Consider the following 21,015-nt stretch of genomic DNA (forward strand, 5'->3'; position numbering starts at 1 on the left):
GCCAGTCCTCGCCTTTTCTCCTTCTCAGCTTCCCTGATCTGCATACACCCCAGCCCCCCCCCCCCCCCCCCCCCCCCTGCTTACTCACTTTTTGCGCCTGCTATTCCCAATCCACGATGGGCCACTACATCACACTCGCAACTTGCGTCCTCGTAAGTATATAACCCCTCCCAGAGAGAGCTGCGTCGAAAGTCTTCTTAGTCTAAACCCCTTTGAACTCCATCCAGAACCAATGGGCCTTGGACTTTCAGGGGAACTACGAGAGGATACTCGAAAGTATCAGGCTGGCGAAAGAGGCCGGCGCTAGATATCGTCTGGGGCCGGAACTAGAGATTACGTATGTAAGGGAATGCGAGAGAGCCATGAGCTTTGGTTCGGATGGCGACCGTCAGATCCATTAGCGAGCGGAGCGAGCAGCGTATCGTTCAACCATCCATTGCCTATCCAAACCAACCAACCAACTTTCGCTTCGCTCCATAAACTTCCCGCTGACTTATTATCACCTCTTGATCTGCTGCACAGAGGATATGGATGCAACGACCACTTTTACGAGGGCGACACGTACCTCCACTCTTGGGAAGTCCTGGCGAAGCTTTTGGAAGACGATGTCTGCCAAGACATGCTTATCGACGTTGGAATGTGAGCCGTCCATTCTCTTCCAACGACCATTTGAAGTATTGGTTTGACACCCCCATCCCATCCCAGGCCCGTCGCCCACAAAAACGTGAAATACAACTGCCGCGTCATCTTCTTCAACAAAAAGATTCTTCTCATCCGGCCCAAAATGTTCCTGGCCAACGACGGCAACTACCGCGAAATGCGTTGGTTCGCCTCATGGAAGAAGTATCGCCAAGTCGAGGATTTCTACCTGCCCCGCCTCATCCAGAAAATCACGGGACAGCACACCATCCCCTTTGGCGACGCCGTAGTCGCCACGCGCGACACCGTCCTCGGCACCGAGCTCTGCGAGGAGTTGTTCACCCCGGACAGCCCCCACATCCACCAGGCTCTAGACGGGATCGAGATCTTCACAAACAGCAGTGGAAGCCACCACGAGTTCCAGAAGCTCGACACCCGCATCGATTTGATCCGTGGCGCGACGCGCAAGTCGGGCGGGATCTACCTGTATGCCAACCAGCAAGGGTGTGACGGTGAACGGGTCTACTATGATGGAGGTGGTTTGATCCTCATGAACGGCGAGATCTTGGCGCAGGGGACACAGTTCTCCCTCAAGGACATTGTATGTTTCCAACGTCTTCTACTATGGGTCTGACTGAGTAACACACATGGCAGCTCACATTCTATACCCCGCGTCGACTCAAGGAAGTGGTGACCGCAACAATGGACATCGAGGAAGTCCGATCGAAACGTGGAGACCAACCCAGCCGCATGAGTCAGGCTTCCATGGCGCCCGCCTACCCGCGCGTCTACGCAGACCTGGCTTTGACGCAGGATATCTTCCTGGATGGTCAAATCATACGGCCCACTGACGCTCGACCACCGTTTTATCACACCCCTGAGGAGGAGATCCGGTAAACTGCGATAGTCGTGAGTTTTTTCACCCCTTCTCATGTCTCTGAGGTCGTTGACTCGCCTTCTCGACCTCGTAGATACGGCCCAGCATGCTGGCTCTGGGACTACCTCCGCCGCTCCAAATCCGGCGGCTTCTTCCTCCCGCTCAGCGGCGGGCTCGACAGCTGCTGTACGGCCATCATCGTCTATTCCATGTGCGATCTGGTTTGCAAGGCTGCCAAGAATGGAGGTGAGAATCGGCCATTGTCGACTGGAGTGTGGCAAGGTGAATCCTCTGACTCCCATCGCATTCGCATTGAGCAGAGAAACAAGTGATAGCCGACGCCCGCAGAATCGCCGGCGAGCCACCGGAATCCACCTATATTCCGGAAACACCACAGGAGTTCAGCGGGTAATTTATGCCCGTAGCACATCTCTACATCCTCACGGAAAGCTGACAACCCCCCTGTCTACTCTCGCATACATACAACAGGAGGATCTTCCATACCTGCTACATGGGCACATCCAACTCCAGCGCCGAGACCCGCGCGCGTGCCAAACATCTCGCTGAATGGATCGGCAGGTAAACATCATATCCCCCCACTCTCACGTCTCACAATGGCAATTGCCCCGACTTACACGCCATGGGGATTATGTGTTCAGTTACCATCTAGACATCAACATGGACTCGATCGTGTCCGGCTTCCTGGCCGTGTTCCAGCTTGCGACGGGGAAGGTCCCGCAGTACAAAGTCCAGGGGGGCACGGAGACGGAGAATCTGGCTTTGCAGAACATTCAGGTTCGATATTTAATCGCTTCCTGAAAGCAGTTGTTGGGCAGGAAAGTATCGTTTGGGAGGGCTGATGGGGGGGTTTTCCCATGGACAGGCGAGATCTAGGATGGTGCTTGCGTACATGTTTGCCCAACTGCTGCTGTGGATCCGGGGCCGGTTTGGCGCGCTGTTGGTGCTTGGGAGCTCTAATGTCGATGAAACGTACGTAGACACACCCTTTTCTTACCTGTGAAGGATGCCCGCGCCGCCGGAGCATGCATGGGCTGATCCTGATTATCACCCTCCCGTGTCGAAATAAAACAACAGGCTTCGAGGATACTTTACAAAATACGACTGCTCAAGCGCCGACGTCAATCCCATCGGCGGGATCAGCAAGATCGATCTGCGCAAGTTTGTCAAGTACTCGAAGACGGAGCTTGGGTTGGATATCTTGCAAGAGTATGTGCGCGGACCCACACCCCCCACCACCACCACCCGCCGCCGTGGCTAAAACATGGTTGAATTATTTCCTCACCAGATTCCTAGACGCCAACCCCACCGCGGAACTCGAACCCACCACCGCCAGCTACGTACAAGGCGACGAGGTCGACATGAAGATGACGTACGAGGAGCTCTCCATCTACGGCACGCTCCGGAAAGTCGGCAAGAGCGGCCCGTTTGGCATGTTCTCCAAGCTGTTGCATCAGTGGGGTCATATCCTGTCGCCCAAGGAGGTAAAAAACAAAAATCATGCCTGTCATTCATTCCCATCAGACTGATTCTCCATTGATGATGATTAGATTGCGGAGAAAGTAAAGACCTTCTTCTTCTACTACTCCATCAACCGGCACAAAACCACCATCCTCCCACCGTCGTACCACATGTCGCACTACTCCCCGGACGACAACCGGTTCGATCTCCGCCCGTTTTTGTACAACTCGGCGTGGACGTGGCAGTTCAGGAGGATCGACGAGGGCGCCGAGGCGGTTACGAGGATGGCGGGGGAGAATCCGGTGGAGGGGAGGGTCGGGGGTGCTGCTGCGAAGACAGGGTGATTGAACGGAACCGCTGAGGTCGGGTGGACATTTGGACGCCGTAGGAGTTTTTTTCTTTTCATTTTTTCATATATGTTGCGATTTTATGTACATAAACATACACAGTAGAATGCCCGAATCAGCGTGCAGTGTGCCCCGATGTGTGTGTGGCATGGCAGCTCCTGTATCTTCCCCCGTCAAAATTGCTGGTGTCGCTCAGAATCCCCGTTCAGCTTCCTACGTCCGCTAGTTCGCGGCGCTGATATATTGCACTGCGAATGAAGAGGGGAACGACATATGAGCCGCTTTCACATCCGGCCCCAATGCATACGATCGGCGTGGGACCCCTACCGTTATTCCCCCGGATGAAACAATCCCCGTATCTGTTCTTCAGCTGCCCGTTCACATACTCCTCGGTATCCTCCAACGCTATGTTCTGCAAGATCGTTTGTGTGAGTAGACCAAGTCCTTCCTCTCTCCACAGGAATCGAAACTGTACACTGTCGTACCATGTATCCGTCAAGACATGCCAACCGGCCTACATAGGGCGACAGAAACAAGGGGGGTAAGCAAGATTGGAACCGCCGCGCCGCACAACGTCGAAAAAGGGATATACAGACCACGGTAATTGACGCCGGAGTTAAGCTTGACGATGACGGGCTGGCCAATGACGTTGTTGAGGAAGTCCGTGGGGGATTTCAGCTTTGCGGATGGCTGGGGGTGGTTCATTGTTGGGGAGGGCCGTGCGGCTGGTGCGTGAATGGGATGGTTGAAATGTCGCAGCGGGCAGGAAGAGTCTTGCCTGACACGGGCAAACGCGGGGACGACCTGAACCGACATGAACCTGACATGAACCATTCACGGCATCGACTCGATTTGGACCGTTGCTTCTGAATTGCATTCCCACGTTTCACTCACCCCACAACAGCAACACACACACACACCCCCGCGACGAACTCATCCCCGCAGCAATGTCGCCCCTCATCCGCGCCGTCGCCCGCTCCTCCAGGCCGCTGGCCGTTGTTACCCGCACCCGGGCGTTTTCGGCGGCTGTCGTGACACGGCAAGGTTCGTTTTGGGGCGGTGGGGGGCTGGGCCGTTCGCGTAGCGGTTGTTAGCGGCGTGGAGGGGATGGAGAGGCCGGCTTGGGGAGCGCCGGGGGGTGCAGGGGTGGGGAGGATTTGGATGTTGGAGTGTGTGGGGAATGGGGATGCGGTTTGGATGGGTTGGTTGTGCGCTGAGTAGGGGCGGAGTGAACGGCTAGATGGTAGGAGGGTTGCCGTGCACCTTAGGTGGGCTGGACAGCAGGAGGGAAAACTATTATGGAGAAAGACTGGCCCTGCTATCCGACTCAATATGGTCATTTCCTGCGACCTCGACCGCAGTCCCAATGCGGGAACAAGGAAGACCCCCATATGCTAACCAAAAGCCGTTCATGCCCCCCACATAGCCACTCCCACCACCCAATCCACCCACGAAGACTCTCTCGTCGGGTTCCGGGAAGAAGGCCAGATCCCCACCAACCACGAGCTGATGACCGGCAACGAGCGCTACGAGTACCTCGCTCGTTTGGCGGGCAAGGAGCCGTGGGAGGAAATGCAGCCAATCTACCTTACTGCTCGTGGGACGACGGCGAACCCGATTGTGATTAAGGGTGCGGATCCGGAGAGATATATTGCGTGTACTGGTAGGTTTCTTGGAATGTTGTACGGCCATGTAGAAGCAATGAGCCCGCGATCTTGAAAACCCATATTACAGGCTTCCCAGCGGACTCCCATGAAGCGATATGGTTGACCATTCGTGACCATGGCAAGAAGAAGGCGGACAGGTGCCCGCACTGCGGGAATGTGTTCAAATACGACCAGGAACATAGCCACGGTCACCATTAGGAACTTTTTCTGATTGACTCTGACGAAATTACAAATACTTTATGCAAACCATGTTTCTGCGAAGTGTGCTCAATCGAAACGGCCTTGATTGTGTGAATGCGCAAGTGGACATCGGCTCTGCGAAACATCTCATCGTCGGGCGCCCGACCTGCGGTACAATGGATTCCGTCTGATGATGTGGCTCGCTCTACAGTGCCATCCGTGCAGGGACCTTTGAGGAAGTTCTAACTGCAATTAGTGAACAGGACAAGAGGGGATGCCCAGCCGGCCAAGCGAAGTTCTCCTCAAGGCGCCCAGGTCCAGATATATCTCTGCCAAAGTACACTAACTGATGCAACATGGTGGATGATGTATTTTGATGGTGACAGATGAAACACAGTCGGCTAATACAAATACACACTCTTCGTAGGAATTGCTAGCTGGCTAGGCTCTCATATCACAAGGACTTATAGATAGGAAAGTATTGCCCTACATTCGCACTAAGCCTGCGCATTCTCGAACCATCCATCAATCGCCTCAAAGAGTGACCGGCCTGTGTGTTCCCAATTCAGCCACGCCTTGGTTTTATGTGCCGTCGTCTTGTTGGAGAAGCTCATAACCATTCCCACAAATCCAAGGGGCCTCCATCGCTTGTTCTTTCGAGATGCCCCTAGTCTCATAACCGAGCGCGGACCCCAATCCTCCCTGCGATCTTCTTCACCGGCGTGCCCTCCTCCGCAACGGGGGTGAAGGAACGAACCCACAGGCGCAAGAGTCTCATCAAGAGCAAGCACGTACACCCTCGCGGCGTCCTCGAGATCCACCGACGGCCACAGCTGCGACCCATCGTTAATGTACAGTACGGCCACGTATCCGTTCCTCCTGGCCGCCCTCGCGTTGCGCATCGATGAAATCGTGAACGCGGCCCCACAATGTGCGAGACGGGCGGGCAGGCGGATGACGAAGAGCACGCACGCCCTTGGACACATACGAGAGCCGCGACCGCTTCAGCGTCGCCGCGGGGGAAGCCGGGATTAGCCGCTTTGGGACACGTCTCGTCCTCGCCGGCGGTGCCGAGCGTGCCGGAGGTCATCAAAAACGTGCGGTAGGGCGTCGCACATGGTCGTGATCGTGGCTCGGTCGTTCGCACAGGCTTCCAAGCCCTTGCCCTGTAGTACCAGACCCCAGATCGAACGATGCGTGTATGACGGCGTCTGCTTCGGAAGCTGCCCTTTGCGAGGAGGGGGAGATCCGTGTCGGTGCCGCGAACGACCGTGGCACCGAGCTTGCGGGCTTTTTCTGCCAAAGTGTCGGAACGGGCGAGTGCTGAGACCGTGTGCCCCGGCTGCTACGAGTTGGGGGATGAGGGCGCTGCCTAGCATGCCCGTTGCGCCTGTGATGAAGACCTTCATGGTAATGAACTTGTGGATGGGGCGAAGTGGGTGAAGTGGAATGCTCTGTGGTTGATGTTACAGGGAAGCAGAAGATGATACTGGAAGCGAAATCTCATGGGACCTTGGATGTTCTGGCTCCCTTTTATAGGCATCGCCGAAGCTGTGGGGGCTGCGGGCTCCTGATTGCTTTTCTTTTCTAGCCCAAAGGACGGAGAGTCCATGCTCAACCTTCACATCCAGGTCACTGGGGCCCTTCCCCCAAGGGAGTCCGGAGTTGACGGTTGATATGGACTGCAGTGTGCACAATCGCTCATTCGTTCTGCCCCATGGTGTCTATCTACATTCAAACCCACAACATTTACAGTGTGTTCAAAAATGCCGCACAGAATCAAACTGGTGCTATGCAGAAAGCTGATTCTATAGAGGATGAATGTTTCGAGAAAGCACGGAAGTTCTGCACCTATGTGCGATGCCCGTAAGCGGGTGCCTTCCAGTGATATGCTGACATCGTTCATGGTATAAAAGGTGGCTCGTAAAGGAAAGCATGTTGACATTCGCCGCTACACCGAGTCGCTTGCTCTCTCGACTTGCCCCCCATCCTCCGGAAAGACCTTCTTTGCAACCTCCGCGTCTCCCTCTTCCAAGTTTTCGCGCGAGGCACGCGAGCTAAGACTCGACGCTGATCGGATGATGCAAAGGCTCCTCCCCCTTGCACCCATGGTCACCGATTTTGGGAAATCGGACGCTAGACCACTGCCAGTAGCCGGCATGCGAGTTGCAGTTTCGCCCGATACTGTGTACACTTGTTTCAAGGTGGTTCCGAATTGTAAATTAGTCACTGCCCGCAGCAGGATGGTTGCGTTGGTAACTTGCGAATCAAAGAGTACGGGGTATCCCAAATAGATCAGGATCTAATGTTTGAGCAGAAAGGATATTATTTGACGGTTTGCGTGGTGTTGCAACATGAAAAAAGCCGTACAAAGGTACCTTAAGGAGCACATCTAGCACCACCGTCGTCCAGATGAGTCCATAATGCATCCACAATCGCCGCCAAAACTCCGCCCCAGCCGATTTTCTCACAACATTCGATGAGACAGTGCCGTTAGTGCGCACTGCAGCGCGCGCAGTCGAGAAGCGCCCCGCAGCACTCTCCGCCTTTTCCACTCTCAGGATCAAAAGCAGGTCGGATATCGTGGCCAGCACCTCCGTCGCAATCACCAGCGCTACGTTCAATGGCTTGAACACCTCCTTATTGATCGCCGACGCGTTCACCCCTTGGTGTTTCTCGATGCTCGATGGGAACCCCATATAGATGGGTATCAGGACGATGGCGGTCAATGGGTACAGCGCGAGGCAGTAGTAGGAAAGCGTCTGCGGGCGCCATTTTTGCTGCGAGACGCTGGCGAGCGCGATGAATGTGCGTATGATTGTGTTGTGGTTGACGCATCCGAGTCCGAGCTGGCTGGGTAAGCATATTAGTTATCTTTTGCATGTCGCAAGCGGCCGGAAACCAGCGACGGGCCGGTCCGTCGCGGAGAAACCAACAGAAAGGCAAGCTCGTACCTGAACTCCCCAAAATATTATCATCAATACAAAATTCTGCGCGGCAAGTAAGCGTTAGAATTATTGACTCGACACAGACCGTCAACGGCATGAAACCTCGTGTGCCCCGTGGCGAGCGCCACCGGTTGAACTGAGATGGACGTACCTGCAAGATGTACAGTTCCCCTGTTTGGTTGAGCCCCAAACTGATAACTCCGGCAACAACGACGAACGAGCAGACAAGAATCAGAAACTTTTGCCGATCTCGGTCCTTGATCACTTTTACGGACACTCCATGCTGCATGAAGTTTTGTATCGCTAGAGTGATGACCATTCCGCACACGATGGACCCGCCTTCCAGCGGGATCACATTCTTGACCGGCATCGACATGCTTGCAGGCGGTATAGTGGCTTATAGATCTTGCGCCTACGGGTTGACAATGCAGAAATGTTTGAAAAGTGGAATACGTGTGCCTTATTTTTGTGTTGCGGTCAACTGCCGAACACAAGGTCGCTGACCCTGAAATTTGGCTGCATTTACGCTTAACTACGTAGATGAAGCACAGACAAGGACCAACTCATCAAAACACGCTTTCCGCAAATCGAATTGACCGGCGAGAGCATACCTGATTCTCACTTTCTACATGGGTACCTCCATTTTAGTTCAGGCAATCCCCCGGCCTGGATGAAGTCAGGGACTCAATTTACTGAGTGACAGGATCTTTGACAGGATGGTGAGCTTGTAAAGTGATGACTCAGCACAACGCGGTCGAAACGCCCCAGTTGGTGCCGCCTGCTCCGTCCCTTGGCGTGAAGTTCACCCGCATGTCCCTGGGGCTTCTGAAGTTCAAGTTGGGCCATGTGTTCTCTGCATGGAGTTCCAAGAAGTCTGATCTGAACATACGCAGAGTCGCCCCCAGGGAGACACACGATGATGGCCGGCCCAAAGGCACGTTCGTCAATTGACTGCCGACTACCTTGGCGGGTGGGGGTTGCGGGAGCAGCAGCCGAAATACCTGACATATTGGATTGCTCATCTGGCGATTTTGGCTGCAAATAGCTCTCATAGTAGCGACTGTTCTAAAAGCCGAGTATATAAATGACGACGAGCGGGATCGTTTCCCCCTGCTCAGAAATTTGTCACTCACACATCGAACATATCGCACAACAAAAGCCTTCCATAATGCTTGCTGAACATCCCAAACTCGCTACTGTCGGAAACGGCAAACGTCCTACTGAGGAGAACAATCCATTCGCCGGCGGTACAGACAACTGGGTATGTTCACTATGATCTTCCAGGGTAGACGAACATCGACTAATGATCAATGTCTATATCTAGACTGTGCCAGAAAGTGTAAAGAAACACCCATATTTCGTTGAAGTCGAGGGTTCCATGGTCGATGCCCTATACAAATTGGACCAGAAGATGCGAGATAACAACGATCACCGTCTCATCACACACAAAAAGCCACATAGTATGTTCGGCGTCCAAGTCGAGGTATAGACAAATCTGTGTCTTCTTGAGTCCGTGTTCACTTCACGTAATTAACCCTTGCGACCTCATCAGACCGGTCAAATTGGGCTCTATTCCTGGCGGGGCAGACCGGTACGTTTGAGTTTCTCGACTTGTATCGTTCAAAGGCAGCTCCCTAATCCCAAATCTGTTTCATCAGATTGTCGCAATTCAACCCGGCAACTACTGGAATATGAGTCTCACGCACAAGGCCCACGGGACAAAAGACGTGACCGAGCCGTTTGACTTCATGGGTCTTACCATCGGCCAAGTCGGCCAATCTGGTGCCCTAGTCGTCGAGGACCCCGAAAACCGGGTGTTTGTGATCCGCAATGGCGGTTTCTGTGCCTTCGGAAGCCGCGGTCGATTCCATATCCTCGCCGTCGTCGACACTCTCGCTCTGGGCGACGCATGTGCCATCAAAGAATCCGATGGAAAGAGGATTCTCGGGTGGAAGCGGGAAGTGAAGCGGCAGAACATCACGGTTTGCACGTTCCTGAACATTCCGGCGAATAATGTTGCGATCGTGCAGCAAGGGAATAACATGCTGGAACTGGAAGCGGGTCAGCATGTGATCACGGACCCGAAAACGACATTTCGTGGATTCTACTCTTTGGGGGAGCGTCAGGTGCAACTCAAGACCGCTCCTGCTTACACAGTAAGTCTCGCCTTCTGATGCACTCCAGTGGATCATTTATTGCATTTCTAACATGAGTTCCTGTCGTTTCAAAGGTTGAAGGAGTTCCCGTGGTTCTGAACGTCAATCTACGGTTCCGTGTGGCCCAACCTCTCCTCCTCACTAAGAACTACGATGACGCGTTCTTGGCCCTCGCAAATCCAGCACAAACGGCTGTTAACGCAGGTAAGAGCTGCTTCTTCGATTTCTCACTTGGGAGTATCCATTCTGAACCTGTCCCTCCTCGTCACAGTCGTGAGCAGACTCAGCTATACGCAATTTATGAGAGCTAAGCGCATCGGCGGGGACGTGCCCGATACCGACGTGATCCCATGGCTCGATTCCTTCAAGAACGAGTGTCTCCATGAGCTGATTTCGCAAGCCGCATCCAACGGTGTGGCGGTAGAGTCCTTCGACGTGCTCGACCGCGAGCTTTCCGGGGCGCTAGGAAAAGACCTCGAGCACCAAGCCGAGATCGTGCTCAAGAACCAAATGGACGCCACCCAAGTCGAATTGCAAAACTCGATCAAGATCCAAAAGCAATCCGGATTACTCGAAGTGGCACGCGTGCAGGCGGAGCAGACCAAGACAGATTCCGACGCGCAGTACTACGCTGCGACTCGTGTCACGGACGCGCAGATCTACGATCAACTGAAGAAGGCGAAGGCGGCTGCCGAATCTTCTCAGGTCCAGGCGGAACAGGAGGCGAAAAACATCGTTACGATTGCTGAGGCCAAGGTCATCGAGATCGGCGCACTGTCGAGAGCCTATGGAGATGTCGCTCAAGATCACGCGAAGAGGATCCAGCTGGAGACGTTGGAGGTCGAGAAGCGTAAGGCGCTTCCCGCGAAAACCGTATACTTCGCCGGAAGTGACTCTTCCATAGCCAGCACCGTCGCGCAGGGGTTCGGTTTCCAGAGTGGAGCGAATTTGGACAAATGAGGAAGGGACATCACCTCACCACCTCATGCGCCCAGGGAGTCACGGCACCTCATGTACATAGTCGCGTAGTTGACCTCATAGCTTGATTCCGTCCCCTTCCCGTTCCTTTTCCGCAATGAGAAGCCTGATACTAGCACTGCAACAAGTTTTGTCATCCCAATAGTAATATCAGTCAGCGATCATCTAATAGAGAGATTTCAATAGCGGACTCGTTTGAAGACTCGTTTTTGATGCTGCTGATGGCAACGCGTTCGGTGCGAGCACTGTCAGTACGCAAGCAATGCGCGGTCATTTTCAAGCGTGTTCAACGAACGAGCTTGACGCGTGGCTCAAGAACGCTCGACGCCTTTGCCATGTGGGCGACTCCAATGAAAGTGAAAGGTTCATCAGTCTTCGACAGCAACGGCGACGGAGCCCGGGTACCGCCACCCCGGAGGCCGGTAGGAGAGAAAGGCGCTCGCTTCTCCGAGAATTCTCCCAAGTGGTCGCATATTACGGGGCGCTGGTTTTATGGCATTTGGCTGTCAAAACCAAAGCGCGAGTTTGCGGAAGTCCCGTGGGAAACATTCCTGTTACAAGCGAGGCCGCGAGGAAACCGAGAACAGCTTCCAAAGCGGAGAGCAGAACAAACCTTCCAAGTCTCCTCGACGACGATGGATCTGAGACTCCCCACCGAAAGTATCTCTTCTGCGCGTGTTGGCGGCAGCTCACCATCATTGCCATTTGGTGACAGTTTGGTGGCGAGCCAGAGATTTCAGGCGCCTCCACTCGTGGGACATCGCTCAATGGGATTCCGCACAGTCGCAGATCCATTGATAGAATTTCCTTTTAATCCTCAATGAGACCGAACTGAAGATAAATGCCACATTCATAAGATATATTGAAACGTGTCAGTAGACTCTTACGCCAAGGCGGGCATCTATAGCTCGTCCTTCGCGCGCTTGCTCTCTCCCTCCAACAACGGCAACTTCCCATACTTGAAGAATCTACCCTGTGCCGCCGAAACCTCCTTCAAGAAGGTGTTGATCCCATCCTTGTCAAACGGTCCCGTCATAATCCGATAAGCCTTCTTATTGTCGTTCACGACCACAAGCCCAGGCAACGAATCGGAAACCTGCAGATCTTGCATGATGACGCGTCCGCGCTCGGCGGTGTTGAACCATACGTATCGGAAACCGGGGTGCTGTTTCGCGGCGGCTTGGAGCAGGTCGAGGTTTTCCTTGTGGGCTTTCACGCTTTCTTCAAAGTCGGGTTCGAGGATGAAGAATGCGAGGACGGTGAAGCCGGGCTTGGAAACGATGTTGTCAAGATCGGCCTGTGCTTTGACTTCGACGACTTCTGAGATGTTCATTTCCGGATCCGTTGGTTGGTCAGCGTGTCCCGAAACACCCTTCCACGGTCCATCGTATAGTGCCACGGTTATACGCACCTGCTGCTTCCGTCTTGGCCGCTGGCTTCTTCGAGCTCTCTTGCGAGCTTTCCTTTTTGGCAGCTTGTGGGGCGTAAAGATCCAGGAATTCAACCAGAGACGCGTGCTTCATAGGTCCTAAAGGCGCCAGGAATGAGGCGAGAGGCTTGGCGGAAGACTGCTGTCTGTTGAGGACATACCAGTGTATCGAACAGGAGTGTCTCCAGCTTTGGGAAACACGACCACGGAGGGAAAGTCGGTAATGTTAAGCTTGGTGAGTGTATCCTGTTCCGTGGACTTGACTTCCCCAAAGACCATGCGATTGTGGTATTCGGCTGACAGGGCTTTGAAAAGTGGTGGCGTGGAAGCCTTCTTCGATGCCAATACCACACGTGGGAGCTCCGTCTGTTGATTGTCAACAGATCCGCGTGGAATCAGTATGTGCTCATCTGAACCTCGGATATGAGGCCGATACCGTACCGGTTTGTGAACGAAATCATCGTAAGTTACAGCCCGCTTCCCACCTCCACCAATCTGCAGGACATTGTTCGAAATCTTGGCGACGATGGCATCAACCAGACCCTTGGCCGTTCGGGGCCCGTTGTAGTCTATGTGAAGCGATAAGGATGGCCTTCGAGAAATCCCATTTGATCAGAGGCAAACTCACCTTGAGGGAGGCCCTTCTTTCCCCCGGGAAACAGCTTAATCGTTGGGAAGCCTACGATTCATCAGGGAAGATAGACTTTGTTCGTCACACACTGTCTAGCACGCGCAGCGTATAATTCGGGATATCACCTTGCACTCCAAACTGGCCGCATAAAGGCTTATTCTGGTCAGTGTCACAGTCAACAGCGACCACCTTAGCGAGACCCTTCAGCTTCTCCGCAGCCTTCTTGTATTCCGGTGCAAGGTTCTTGCCTGAATTAAAAAAAAAAAGGAGGATTAGCTCCCGAGTGCCCTGCACGCTCGTTTGAAGACCAAGATCATGCTCACAGTGTCCACACCAAGGCGCGTAAAACTCAGCCAGAACCGCATGCTATACGTTTTCGAAAGTGTCAGAACAGCGGAAATGCTCGAAACTGTAACAAACGAAAAATAAGGACGCAGACATACTTGGGTGTCCAAAACTTCTTCTTTGAAGTTCTTGGGAGTAATCTGGATAACGGGGCTCTTGGACGAGTAGAGACTGACAGCACCTGGCAAGATACTTGCGAAAACGGCCGCCTTCAACAGGACGGCGATAAGACTCTTCATTTTGGCAACAGGGCGGTATAGACCGTGTAAGTTAAGAGGGACGGTTGTCCAAGGTGATGTTGAGGTCGAAGGCAAAGCAGAAGGCAAAGAGCCGTGACTTCCGTGACGTGGACAGCTTGCAAAAAGTTGCAAAAGGCTTGCCGCTAACCCTAACTCAGAGCGAAGTTTGGCCCCTCAACTCACCCGCAACTCCTTTTCTTGCAGCCGGCCACAGAAGCTCTCTCATAGCGTCCGTCGGCACAACTCACAATATGTCGTCCTCGTTCTCAAATTGGCAGGTTTGTGGGGCTTCTTTGAAGTGTGTATTTCATGGCCCTGTCTCTCGGGCGTCCTCTCATTTCATTGCAGTCCTTTGAAGATGAGGAAGATGAGGACGAAGAGGAAACCCTGGAAAAGCAGGTACTTTGAATGTGATCGGGTGGGATTCCATCACCACCCTTTTGATAATGGACCCCTTCACAGGATACAGGGGCCCAAAAAGACAATGTCATCTTCGCGGTGGACGTATGTGTTTGTGCAGTGCTCAGACAACCGCGTGGGAAAGTTGCTGACCTCGGTTTCCCAGTGTACGAGACCGATGCACGAGCCCGATGAAAACGGAGTGAGCCACTTTCAAGGCGCGCTCATTTGTGCCGCAAAGTTCTTGCAGAATAAGATCATCCAAGCGGAGTCGGATAGGCTGGGAATTGTATTCTTCGGAACGGTGAGACAACGACACCGATGGGAAAAGTGAAAGGACGGCGAATGCCAAGCTTCTGCTCGTTGCCCTATACAGGAGGAATCGCAAAACGAGCAAGGATTTGAGCACATCTATGTTCAGTACGACCTGGATACGCCAGATGTCGATCGGATTTTGGAGCTCGAGAAGATACAGAAGGGTGAGGAGCGTGGATGCCTCTGCTGAGCATTCGCTTTGTGCTGAAGCGAGTGTTCCGCAGGAGGAGCCAAATCCCTTGGCAGCAACGACGATTACTCCCTGGCAGAAGTCTTTTGGACCTGCTCGAACATGTTCTCTGCCAAGTAATGTGATTGTCATCCTTTCCCTCGAATTGAATGATCCGTGGTTGACCCTCATGTGCAGAGGAGACAAGAATAGCATCAAGCGAATCTTTCTGATAACTTCAAACGATGATCCACATCGAGGCAACTCTGTATTGCAACGGAACGCTCGCGTCCGCGCGCAGGTAGGGTTCCATGTCAGTTGGGAAGACGTTCCAAAGTTGACACTGAACCCTTGCGAATCAGGATCTACAAGATATCGGCATTACCATCACATTGTTTCCCGTCGAGCGGGATGAGAAACATCCTTTCAATTATGAGGCATTCTACCAGGTTCGATCCTCCCCATTGGGGGTCCGGGGGCAAGATTCCGGATGTCAAAATTGCTGACCTGGTGCGATTGTGGCGTCTAGGATTTACCCGGAATATCTGGGAATGAAGAAGACGAGTATGCCGCGCCGGTGGCGGCATCACGGGGTTACGAAGAGCTTCAAAAGAAAATCAGGAGAAGGGAAGTGAAGAAGAGGACGGCATATCGAATCCCTTTCCATTTGTCTGAGGGAGTTAGCATTGGCATCAAGGGGTCTGTAGCTTGGTCTTACTTCGAGAATCCGCCTCCCGCCGGGCTACTTACAGAAATGAGGATAGGTATAACCTGGTGATGGAGGCCAAAAAGGGCAACTACACGTATCTGGAACGCAAAACAAACGTCGAGGCTCGGACGGAGACCAGCTGGCAATGTTCGGTAAGATTCTGACCTCTCGCATATGTATATGACGTACCGCAAATCTCACCCCTTCGCTGGAATAGGCCACGCAAGAGTTCCTCCTACCTGCTGACATGAAGTCCTCATGGGTGTATGGTGGTGAGCACATTGTGTTCACCAAGGATGAGGTGGCAACGATTAAGTATATGTTTGAGCCTGGTAAGATCTGGCGTTGCATTTAGAAAGGATTCCGAAGGTCTATCCACTGAATCGTCCTGCGATCGCAAAAGGTCTGGTCTTACTGGGGTTCAAAGACAGGGCCGCCTTAAAGGACAAGTACAACATCCGCCCAGCTACATTCATCCAACCCGATGAAGGGGTAAGAACTCGTTTGGAGGCGGAGTGACTTCCAAACGGATACCGCTTAATGGCCTTTCGTCCAAAGGAATACACCGGCAGCTCTTCGGTCTTCGCACATCTTCTTCACCGATTGGCCGCACGCAACAAAATTGCTATTGGCCGTCTCACCGCCCGAAGAAACACAGGGCCTAGGATTGTGGCGCTGCTTCCCGAGGTACCTTCCCCCGAAAAAATCGTCATGCGCGGCATTGGTGCTAACACATCCTTGTGATAGGTGGGATACATCAAGCGCAATGGAGACGAGGTCCCTTCAGGCTTTCACGTCATCTACATGCCTTTCAACGATGATATCCGTCATGTGCCACGCTCGAATGCGCGTGTTGGTATGTCCCGGTTCAAAAAAAAAGGCGTTGCGCGGGGATGCGGACCGTTGACTTTGCCTTCACTTTCCAGAAACGGAAAACCGCAAGCTGGTTGTCCCAATCCTCGAGCGATTGAAGATCGGCAACTTCGTACGTAAAATGATCGCACTTTCTGGGTCGACGGTCTGGTTCTGACCATTTCAACACATCATTCTAGAAAACATCGGACTACGAGAACCCAGTTCTGCAAAAACATTACGCGAACTTGCAAGCGCTCGCTTTGATGAAGGATTATGCGGAGGAGATTGACGGTGAGGGGCGACCCTACTGATTCGCGGTTGTGATAGGAGACTGACACAAATTGCTGGATTTGTGCCTAGATAAAACGCTGCCGAAGACGGAAGTAATACATCAACGTGTGGGCGCCGATATGGAGACGCTCAAAATGGTACCGCATTTGCCCGGGGACGATCATTTCTGACCTGTTGGGTTACGAGCTGGCGGCTACTAAATCGTACGCACGTAGATTCTCCTACAAGATCTCCCGGACATGCCTGCGACGACCACGAAGAAGCGCTCAGCACCAGCGAGCCGTGCGGCCGATGGCGCGGCACCCAAAAGGGCGCGGGGTGATGCAGATCTTAGTGAAGCGACATTTCGCGCAAAGGCACAGGAGGGGAAGGTAAGGTTATTTGCCCTGGGGTCCGAGCATAAAGACTCTTCACATCTGGGAGCACTGACTAAACTTTCTGCACCCTCCAGCTGACGAGCTATACAGTCGCCCAACTAACAGAGTTCTTACAAAGCAGGGACGTGAAACCCGCGAAAAAGAAAGCGGACCTCATTGCGCAGATTGAACAGAGTCTAGGCGTATGATCGGCGTGGTATGCATAGCTAGTCAAGCTATGCGTTTATGAGGCCTGGAAACCCTATAGTCTACGTAATGCTATATACATATGCTTGGAGGTGAATGTACATATGCACTGCTCAAGAATTGTCCATGCTGCTATTGGGACAGAAATAGGTCAAATCTGTAATCACCATCAAAAGCTTCAAAACATGACGAATCGGTCTCGATTAATTGTTCGTGTCGCTCACATCAAGATGAATAGGATCGGATCAACACGTAACCCCGCTTCAAGTAACTGACGACACAATTGATCCAGTGCGTGCGTTTCCGGCTGAGATGATTTTTATCGCTCTTCCGTCTCCAGTGACCGCTCAGTGCCCGCAATCCCGTCTTGCTGCAGTGCCCGCAATCCCGTCTTGCTGCTTACTCGTCTTCCGCTGTATCGCGTCTATATGCTCCTTCCAATCCCCACTCTCTATCCTCTTGAAGTACTGCGGGTCCAGGGGTCTATTCCACCGGTAGTAGTAAACCTGTATTTCTTCTCCTTCCTTCTCCTGAGGGGTCTCTAGTGATGATAGCTTTGCGGCTGCTGCTAATGGTACCGGTGGCGACGTTAATGTGACTTTTCCCTCTGCACGGATGTACATGTTGGAGTTTGACGAGGGTCCGTGGTAACTCTCAAGCTCGTCCAGTCGCATCAGGATGGATGTATAGTGTTCTGTGAAAGGGATTATTAGTGTTAGCTCTTGTTCTATTCTCTGCCGAGTGATCTCTCGCGACCAAACGCGCACCTTCAGCAAAGTACATCACTTCACCCCGCACCTCCGCCGCCTCCGCCTCCTCCCCTCCCCCCGCCTCGACGATGACCGGATACCAGTCGTTGAGGGAATACATATCGTGTCGTTTGAGGATCGCGCCTCGCACATGGGTGACTTTGTCGGCTAACGAGAAGAGGGCGTGATTGGGGAGGCCGGTGAGGAGGGTGCCGTACACAAAAAGCGGATGGAGTGCGGTTGGGGAGGGCATTGGGGTAGAGATTAGCGATCCTGCGGCTTGGGTTCTTTGAGGAGTGTGGTTCGTTGATGCTGATGCGAGTGATGAGAGGATGGGACTTCAATACCGTGGAATCCTGGGAAAAGTTTTGGGTGAAAGGTTTTGGCGGAGGTGCCGTCAATTTGCGTAGCGGCACGCTGTCCAAAAGCGCATTTCGCCAACAAAGCCTACGGTGCGAAGAACCTTACAGTGGGCTGCCAGATATCAGGTTACGACGGGTTGTTGAGCCTCCCTGTGCAACCCAGAAGTCACCGGCCAGCTGTCAGTCCTGCCCTGGGCTAGCGGTCGTGCTGAAAGCATTTGCATGGGGGTCGGCAACTTGAGCCGGTGGCTATGCTCGGAATGATGTGTCCTTGGGGCGTCGTAACCTGATATCTGGCAGCCTACTGTATGTCCCTCCAATGGACGGAAGACGCTTTCGTCTTTTTTTCCTTCCGAGAACCCGAAACCGCAGATGAACTGACTCCGACCGAACAGCCGTGGGGACGGGTTGTACCGCGGTGGGGATGAGTGTGTACGGGAAGTGGAGTTTAAGGAAGAGGTGGAGGTGTCGATGTTGAGTGAACGGAGGGTGTTTGCGCCGTATGGGATGGAAGGGGGTGGGGTGGGACGGGATTAATACGTTGGTGGGAAAGGATGGGAGAACGGTGAATTTTGGGGGCAAGAATGCGACCACGGTTAGGAAGGGGGATCAGGTGAGAATCGAGACCCGGGGGGGTAGTGGGTGGGGGAGGAAGGTTGAGGATGTCAAGGCGTAGGACATACGTATTCCATTCTCATTTCGCAAGTGAACCAAATCCTTTCACTTAGATATTTTCTCTATCATCACCCGGTTCTGTACATCTGTAGCCCACTCGCTGTCTCTTTACAACCAAAAAGGCAGTAATCTCTAATGCGTATGTTACAAACGGCTCCCAACTGTATTGGCACATGGGGACATGTACATTCTTCTATATCGGAATCTCACTTCCGGGCCGTCTCGTAGTTCTCCAGGAACCATTTCACGGTGGCATCCAGTGCTGTAAAACAAAAACGAGGCCGAGAATCAATAAATTTGAACCATCAACCAAGAGCATCCACCAGCACGTAGAGAACGGAAGATTCAGAGTAACATACCCTCCTCAAAGGGCGTAAACTCAAACCCCGGCAACAACTCGGCCAACTTCTTGTTACTCGCCGTCTTCCTGTACTGTCCATCCGCCTTTGTCTTATCCCAGCGTACATTGCCCGTAAACCCCATGCTCTTTGTGAGATGGGTGACGATATCGCGGATGCTGATTTCCGCGGACTCGGGCACGGAGAGGATGATGGGCACAATGGAGTCGTATTCGCGGAGGGTCCATATGAACAGTTTGGCGAGGTCGTGGGAATAAATGAATTGCCGGAGGGGGAGGCCTGTGCCGGAGACTATTAGATCTTGGCCGCTTTCTACGATAAACAAAGTGAGAGACATCAGAGTGATGATCTGCGGTTCGATAAGGGATTCGGCGGGATAAGGGATTCCCGCATACATACGCTTAGCAAGATAGCATTTATGCAACAACCCGGGAATCACATGCGAATCCTCCAAATCAAAATTATCATTCGGTCCAAAGATATTCGTCGGGATGACACTCGTGAACTGACACCCGTACTGCTGGTTGTACGCGCGGTTCTGCACGTCGATGAGCCGCTTGGCGTACGCGTAGCCGTAGTTTGAGTCGTGCGGCGGGCCGGAGTGGATCATCGTCTCGTCGATTGGGTACGTGGTTTTGTCGGGGAAGATGCAGGTGGAGAGGCAGGAGACTACTTTTTTTACCTTTGTGAATCATCAACAAACATCAACCACGTGAAAACAAACCGGCCATCAACCCATCAACCAGCATCAAAATGTAGAGGGTGGTTGAACGATACCCTGGTCGCTCCGCTCGCGACGAGGATTTTGGGCTGTGGTGGGCAAACTCGCGTCGCCCGCTAAGAGATCTGACGCTCGCTGATGCTCGCTAAGAGCGGTGATTTGGGGTGTTGCGCCTTTGGCGCAAGGAACTCGCGGTCTCGCAGACCAAACCAACCCCACACCTCTCTTCGCTCGTTGCAGTAGGATACCCACGCTCGCTTGGCTCGCGAATCGCATGGCTTGCATTTGCGCCGCGGGACCGCTCACAGTCGCTTGCGTTTAAACACCGTCGCTCGCGCTTACTCACCCCGTACGTATGAGCCGCATGCAGTACATTATCGTTGATAAGCAAGTTCAATCTCAGAAAATCGCTTTGGTATTTCATGTTTCTGAACAATCCCCCAACCATAGCCGCGAGATGGATGACATGGGTAGGATGGATGCGTTCAAAGAGGGCTAATGTTGCCGTCCGATCGCTGTGGAATGGGGAGCATGATTAATTATAAGGAAGGGCAACCATTTGGAAAGGGAATATTGGATGTCTCTGCACACCTCAGATCGGCGTCCTTGCTGGTCGCATAGACCCATTTTTCATTCGGCAGAGCACCAAATCGGGGATCCTGGCATGTTTTGATGACGTGCTTGATTGCGGAACCGACGAGGCCGGTGCCGCCGGTGACCAGGATGACTGATTCTGGGTTAGCAAGCATTTTGAAAGACTTGGAAGTGTTGGCTGAGCGTGGACAAGTGCTCTCTGTTTGACGAGGATGTAATACGGTAGTTGCAGAAAAACGATAGGTGGAAAACAGATGAAGCCCAACGCGTCCGGTTGTCACTTTCGAGGGGGAAGACGCGCTCGGCAAAAGAAAATACAATAAATAGATCCTAAAATAA

The 21,015-nt window shown here is 53.0% G+C and overlaps 10 protein-coding genes across 10 annotated transcripts; 4 read left to right on the forward strand and 6 right to left on the reverse strand.

Moving 5' to 3' along the window:
• Positions 1-116: 116 nt before the first annotated feature.
• EV422DRAFT_492150 (uncharacterized protein) lies at positions 117-3,339 on the forward strand (the record flags this gene model as incomplete). The annotated part of the gene is made up of 13 exons (XM_053067583.1): positions 117-152; positions 228-337; positions 523-639; positions 706-1,240; positions 1,324-1,532; positions 1,611-1,762; positions 1,837-1,924; positions 2,006-2,095; positions 2,176-2,311; positions 2,400-2,506; positions 2,612-2,743; positions 2,823-3,018; positions 3,085-3,339. The coding sequence occupies 13 exons, from the start codon at positions 117-119 to the stop codon at positions 3,337-3,339; spliced, it is 2,163 nt and encodes a 720-aa protein (XP_052929096.1).
• A 225-nt stretch (positions 3,340-3,564) lies between these two features.
• On the reverse strand, positions 3,565-4,047 carry EV422DRAFT_616709 (uncharacterized protein; the record flags this gene model as incomplete). Its single annotated transcript, XM_053073976.1, has 4 exons — positions 3,565-3,590; positions 3,670-3,754; positions 3,828-3,856; positions 3,939-4,047. 4 exons carry the CDS (start codon positions 4,045-4,047, stop codon positions 3,565-3,567), a joined length of 249 nt encoding a protein of 82 aa, XP_052929097.1.
• A 100-nt stretch (positions 4,048-4,147) lies between these two features.
• On the forward strand, positions 4,148-5,302 carry EV422DRAFT_513611 (cytochrome c oxidase subunit VB-domain-containing protein). The gene is made up of 3 exons (XM_053069173.1): positions 4,148-4,386; positions 4,769-5,005; positions 5,077-5,302. The coding sequence occupies exons 1-3, from the start codon at positions 4,290-4,292 to the stop codon at positions 5,205-5,207; spliced, it is 465 nt and encodes a 154-aa protein (XP_052929098.1). The 5' UTR covers positions 4,148-4,289; the 3' UTR covers positions 5,208-5,302.
• Positions 5,303-5,568: 266 nt separating this feature from the next.
• Positions 5,569-6,598, reverse strand: EV422DRAFT_575565 (uncharacterized protein; the record flags this gene model as incomplete). Its single annotated transcript, XM_053073211.1, has 3 exons — positions 5,569-6,022; positions 6,045-6,246; positions 6,306-6,598. The coding sequence occupies 3 exons, from the start codon at positions 6,596-6,598 to the stop codon at positions 5,687-5,689; spliced, it is 831 nt and encodes a 276-aa protein (XP_052929099.1). The 3' UTR covers positions 5,569-5,686.
• Positions 6,599-6,848: 250 nt separating this feature from the next.
• Positions 6,849-8,872, reverse strand: EV422DRAFT_513619 (uncharacterized protein). The gene is made up of 5 exons (XM_053069174.1): positions 8,749-8,872; positions 8,289-8,669; positions 8,144-8,179; positions 7,568-8,038; positions 6,849-7,491 (listed from the first exon to the last, which is right to left on the reverse strand). The coding sequence occupies exons 2-5, from the start codon at positions 8,511-8,513 to the stop codon at positions 7,141-7,143; spliced, it is 1,083 nt and encodes a 360-aa protein (XP_052929100.1). The 5' UTR covers positions 8,514-8,669; positions 8,749-8,872; the 3' UTR covers positions 6,849-7,140.
• Positions 8,873-9,305: 433 nt separating this feature from the next.
• EV422DRAFT_563460 (uncharacterized protein) lies at positions 9,306-11,253 on the forward strand (the record flags this gene model as incomplete). Its single annotated transcript, XM_053072070.1, has 6 exons — positions 9,306-9,398; positions 9,462-9,620; positions 9,690-9,728; positions 9,796-10,293; positions 10,368-10,497; positions 10,565-11,253. The coding sequence occupies 6 exons, from the start codon at positions 9,306-9,308 to the stop codon at positions 11,251-11,253; spliced, it is 1,608 nt and encodes a 535-aa protein (XP_052929101.1).
• Positions 11,254-12,172: 919 nt separating this feature from the next.
• Positions 12,173-13,915, reverse strand: EV422DRAFT_491530 (uncharacterized protein; the record flags this gene model as incomplete). Its single annotated transcript, XM_053067542.1, has 8 exons — positions 12,173-12,579; positions 12,641-12,799; positions 12,862-13,066; positions 13,142-13,269; positions 13,329-13,379; positions 13,457-13,579; positions 13,655-13,697; positions 13,775-13,915. 8 exons carry the CDS (start codon positions 13,913-13,915, stop codon positions 12,173-12,175), a joined length of 1,257 nt encoding a protein of 418 aa, XP_052929102.1.
• Positions 13,916-14,166: 251 nt separating this feature from the next.
• On the forward strand, positions 14,167-17,218 carry EV422DRAFT_563462 (SPOC like C-terminal domain-containing protein; the record flags this gene model as incomplete). The annotated part of the gene is made up of 19 exons (XM_053072071.1): positions 14,167-14,193; positions 14,264-14,314; positions 14,378-14,419; positions 14,481-14,618; positions 14,691-14,793; positions 14,854-14,935; positions 14,997-15,099; positions 15,161-15,247; positions 15,328-15,497; positions 15,563-15,659; positions 15,725-15,839; positions 15,911-15,999; positions 16,066-16,194; positions 16,255-16,363; positions 16,434-16,492; positions 16,560-16,653; positions 16,723-16,790; positions 16,869-17,024; positions 17,105-17,218. 19 exons carry the CDS (start codon positions 14,167-14,169, stop codon positions 17,216-17,218), a joined length of 1,833 nt encoding a protein of 610 aa, XP_052929103.1.
• A 345-nt stretch (positions 17,219-17,563) lies between these two features.
• Positions 17,564-18,218, reverse strand: EV422DRAFT_563463 (uncharacterized protein; the record flags this gene model as incomplete). Its single annotated transcript, XM_053072072.1, has 2 exons — positions 17,564-17,910; positions 17,984-18,218. 2 exons carry the CDS (start codon positions 18,216-18,218, stop codon positions 17,564-17,566), a joined length of 582 nt encoding a protein of 193 aa, XP_052929104.1.
• Positions 18,219-18,859: 641 nt separating this feature from the next.
• On the reverse strand, positions 18,860-20,992 carry EV422DRAFT_513650 (GDP-keto-6-deoxymannnose 3,5-epimerase/4-reductase). Its single transcript, XM_053069175.1, has 6 exons — positions 20,674-20,992; positions 20,429-20,597; positions 19,761-20,043; positions 19,362-19,673; positions 19,056-19,264; positions 18,860-18,940 (listed from the first exon to the last, which is right to left on the reverse strand). Exons 1-5 carry the CDS (start codon positions 20,829-20,831, stop codon positions 19,209-19,211), a joined length of 978 nt encoding a protein of 325 aa, XP_052929105.1. The 5' UTR covers positions 20,832-20,992; the 3' UTR covers positions 18,860-18,940; positions 19,056-19,208.
• Between the last annotated feature and the right edge of the window lie 23 nt (positions 20,993-21,015).

Source organism: Fimicolochytrium jonesii (assembly GCF_025526975.1).
Source record: "Fimicolochytrium jonesii strain JEL569 chromosome Unknown EV422scaffold_2, whole genome shotgun sequence".
In the NCBI taxonomy this organism is placed as follows: Eukaryota; Fungi; Chytridiomycota; class Chytridiomycetes; order Spizellomycetales; family Powellomycetaceae; genus Fimicolochytrium; species Fimicolochytrium jonesii.

What these genes read in the sequence shown, in the direction of transcription:
- EV422DRAFT_513611 (XM_053069173.1), top strand. Translation starts at nt 4,290, where the DNA reads ATGTCGCCCCTCATCCGCGCCGTCGCCCGCTCCTCCAGGCCGCTGGCC. An exon ending in GGCTGTCGTGACACGGCAAG is followed by an intron (nt 4,387 to 4,768) that starts GTTCGTTTTGGG and finishes CCCCCCACATAG; the next exon opens with CCACTCCCACCACCCAATCC. An exon ending in GAGATATATTGCGTGTACTG is followed by an intron (nt 5,006 to 5,076) that starts GTAGGTTTCTTG and finishes CCCATATTACAG; the next exon opens with GCTTCCCAGCGGACTCCCAT.
- EV422DRAFT_513619 (XM_053069174.1), bottom strand. Translation starts at nt 8,513, where the DNA reads ATGTCGATGCCGGTCAAGAATGTGATCCCGCTGGAAGGCGGGTCCATC. An exon ending in TAATATTTTGGGGAGTTCAG is followed by an intron (nt 8,039 to 8,143) that starts GTACGAGCTTGC and finishes TTACCCAGCCAG; the next exon opens with CTCGGACTCGGATGCGTCAA. An exon ending in TGCTAGATGTGCTCCTTAAG is followed by an intron (nt 7,492 to 7,567) that starts GTACCTTTGTAC and finishes CTCAAACATTAG; the next exon opens with ATCCTGATCTATTTGGGATA.
- EV422DRAFT_513650 (XM_053069175.1), bottom strand. Translation starts at nt 20,831, where the DNA reads ATGCTTGCTAACCCAGAATCAGTCATCCTGGTCACCGGCGGCACCGGC. An exon ending in TAAATGCTATCTTGCTAAGC is followed by an intron (nt 19,674 to 19,760) that starts GTATGTATGCGG and finishes TGTTTATCGTAG; the next exon opens with AAAGCGGCCAAGATCTAATA. An exon ending in GTTTACGCCCTTTGAGGAGG is followed by an intron (nt 19,265 to 19,361) that starts GTATGTTACTCT and finishes TTTGTTTTACAG; the next exon opens with CACTGGATGCCACCGTGAAA.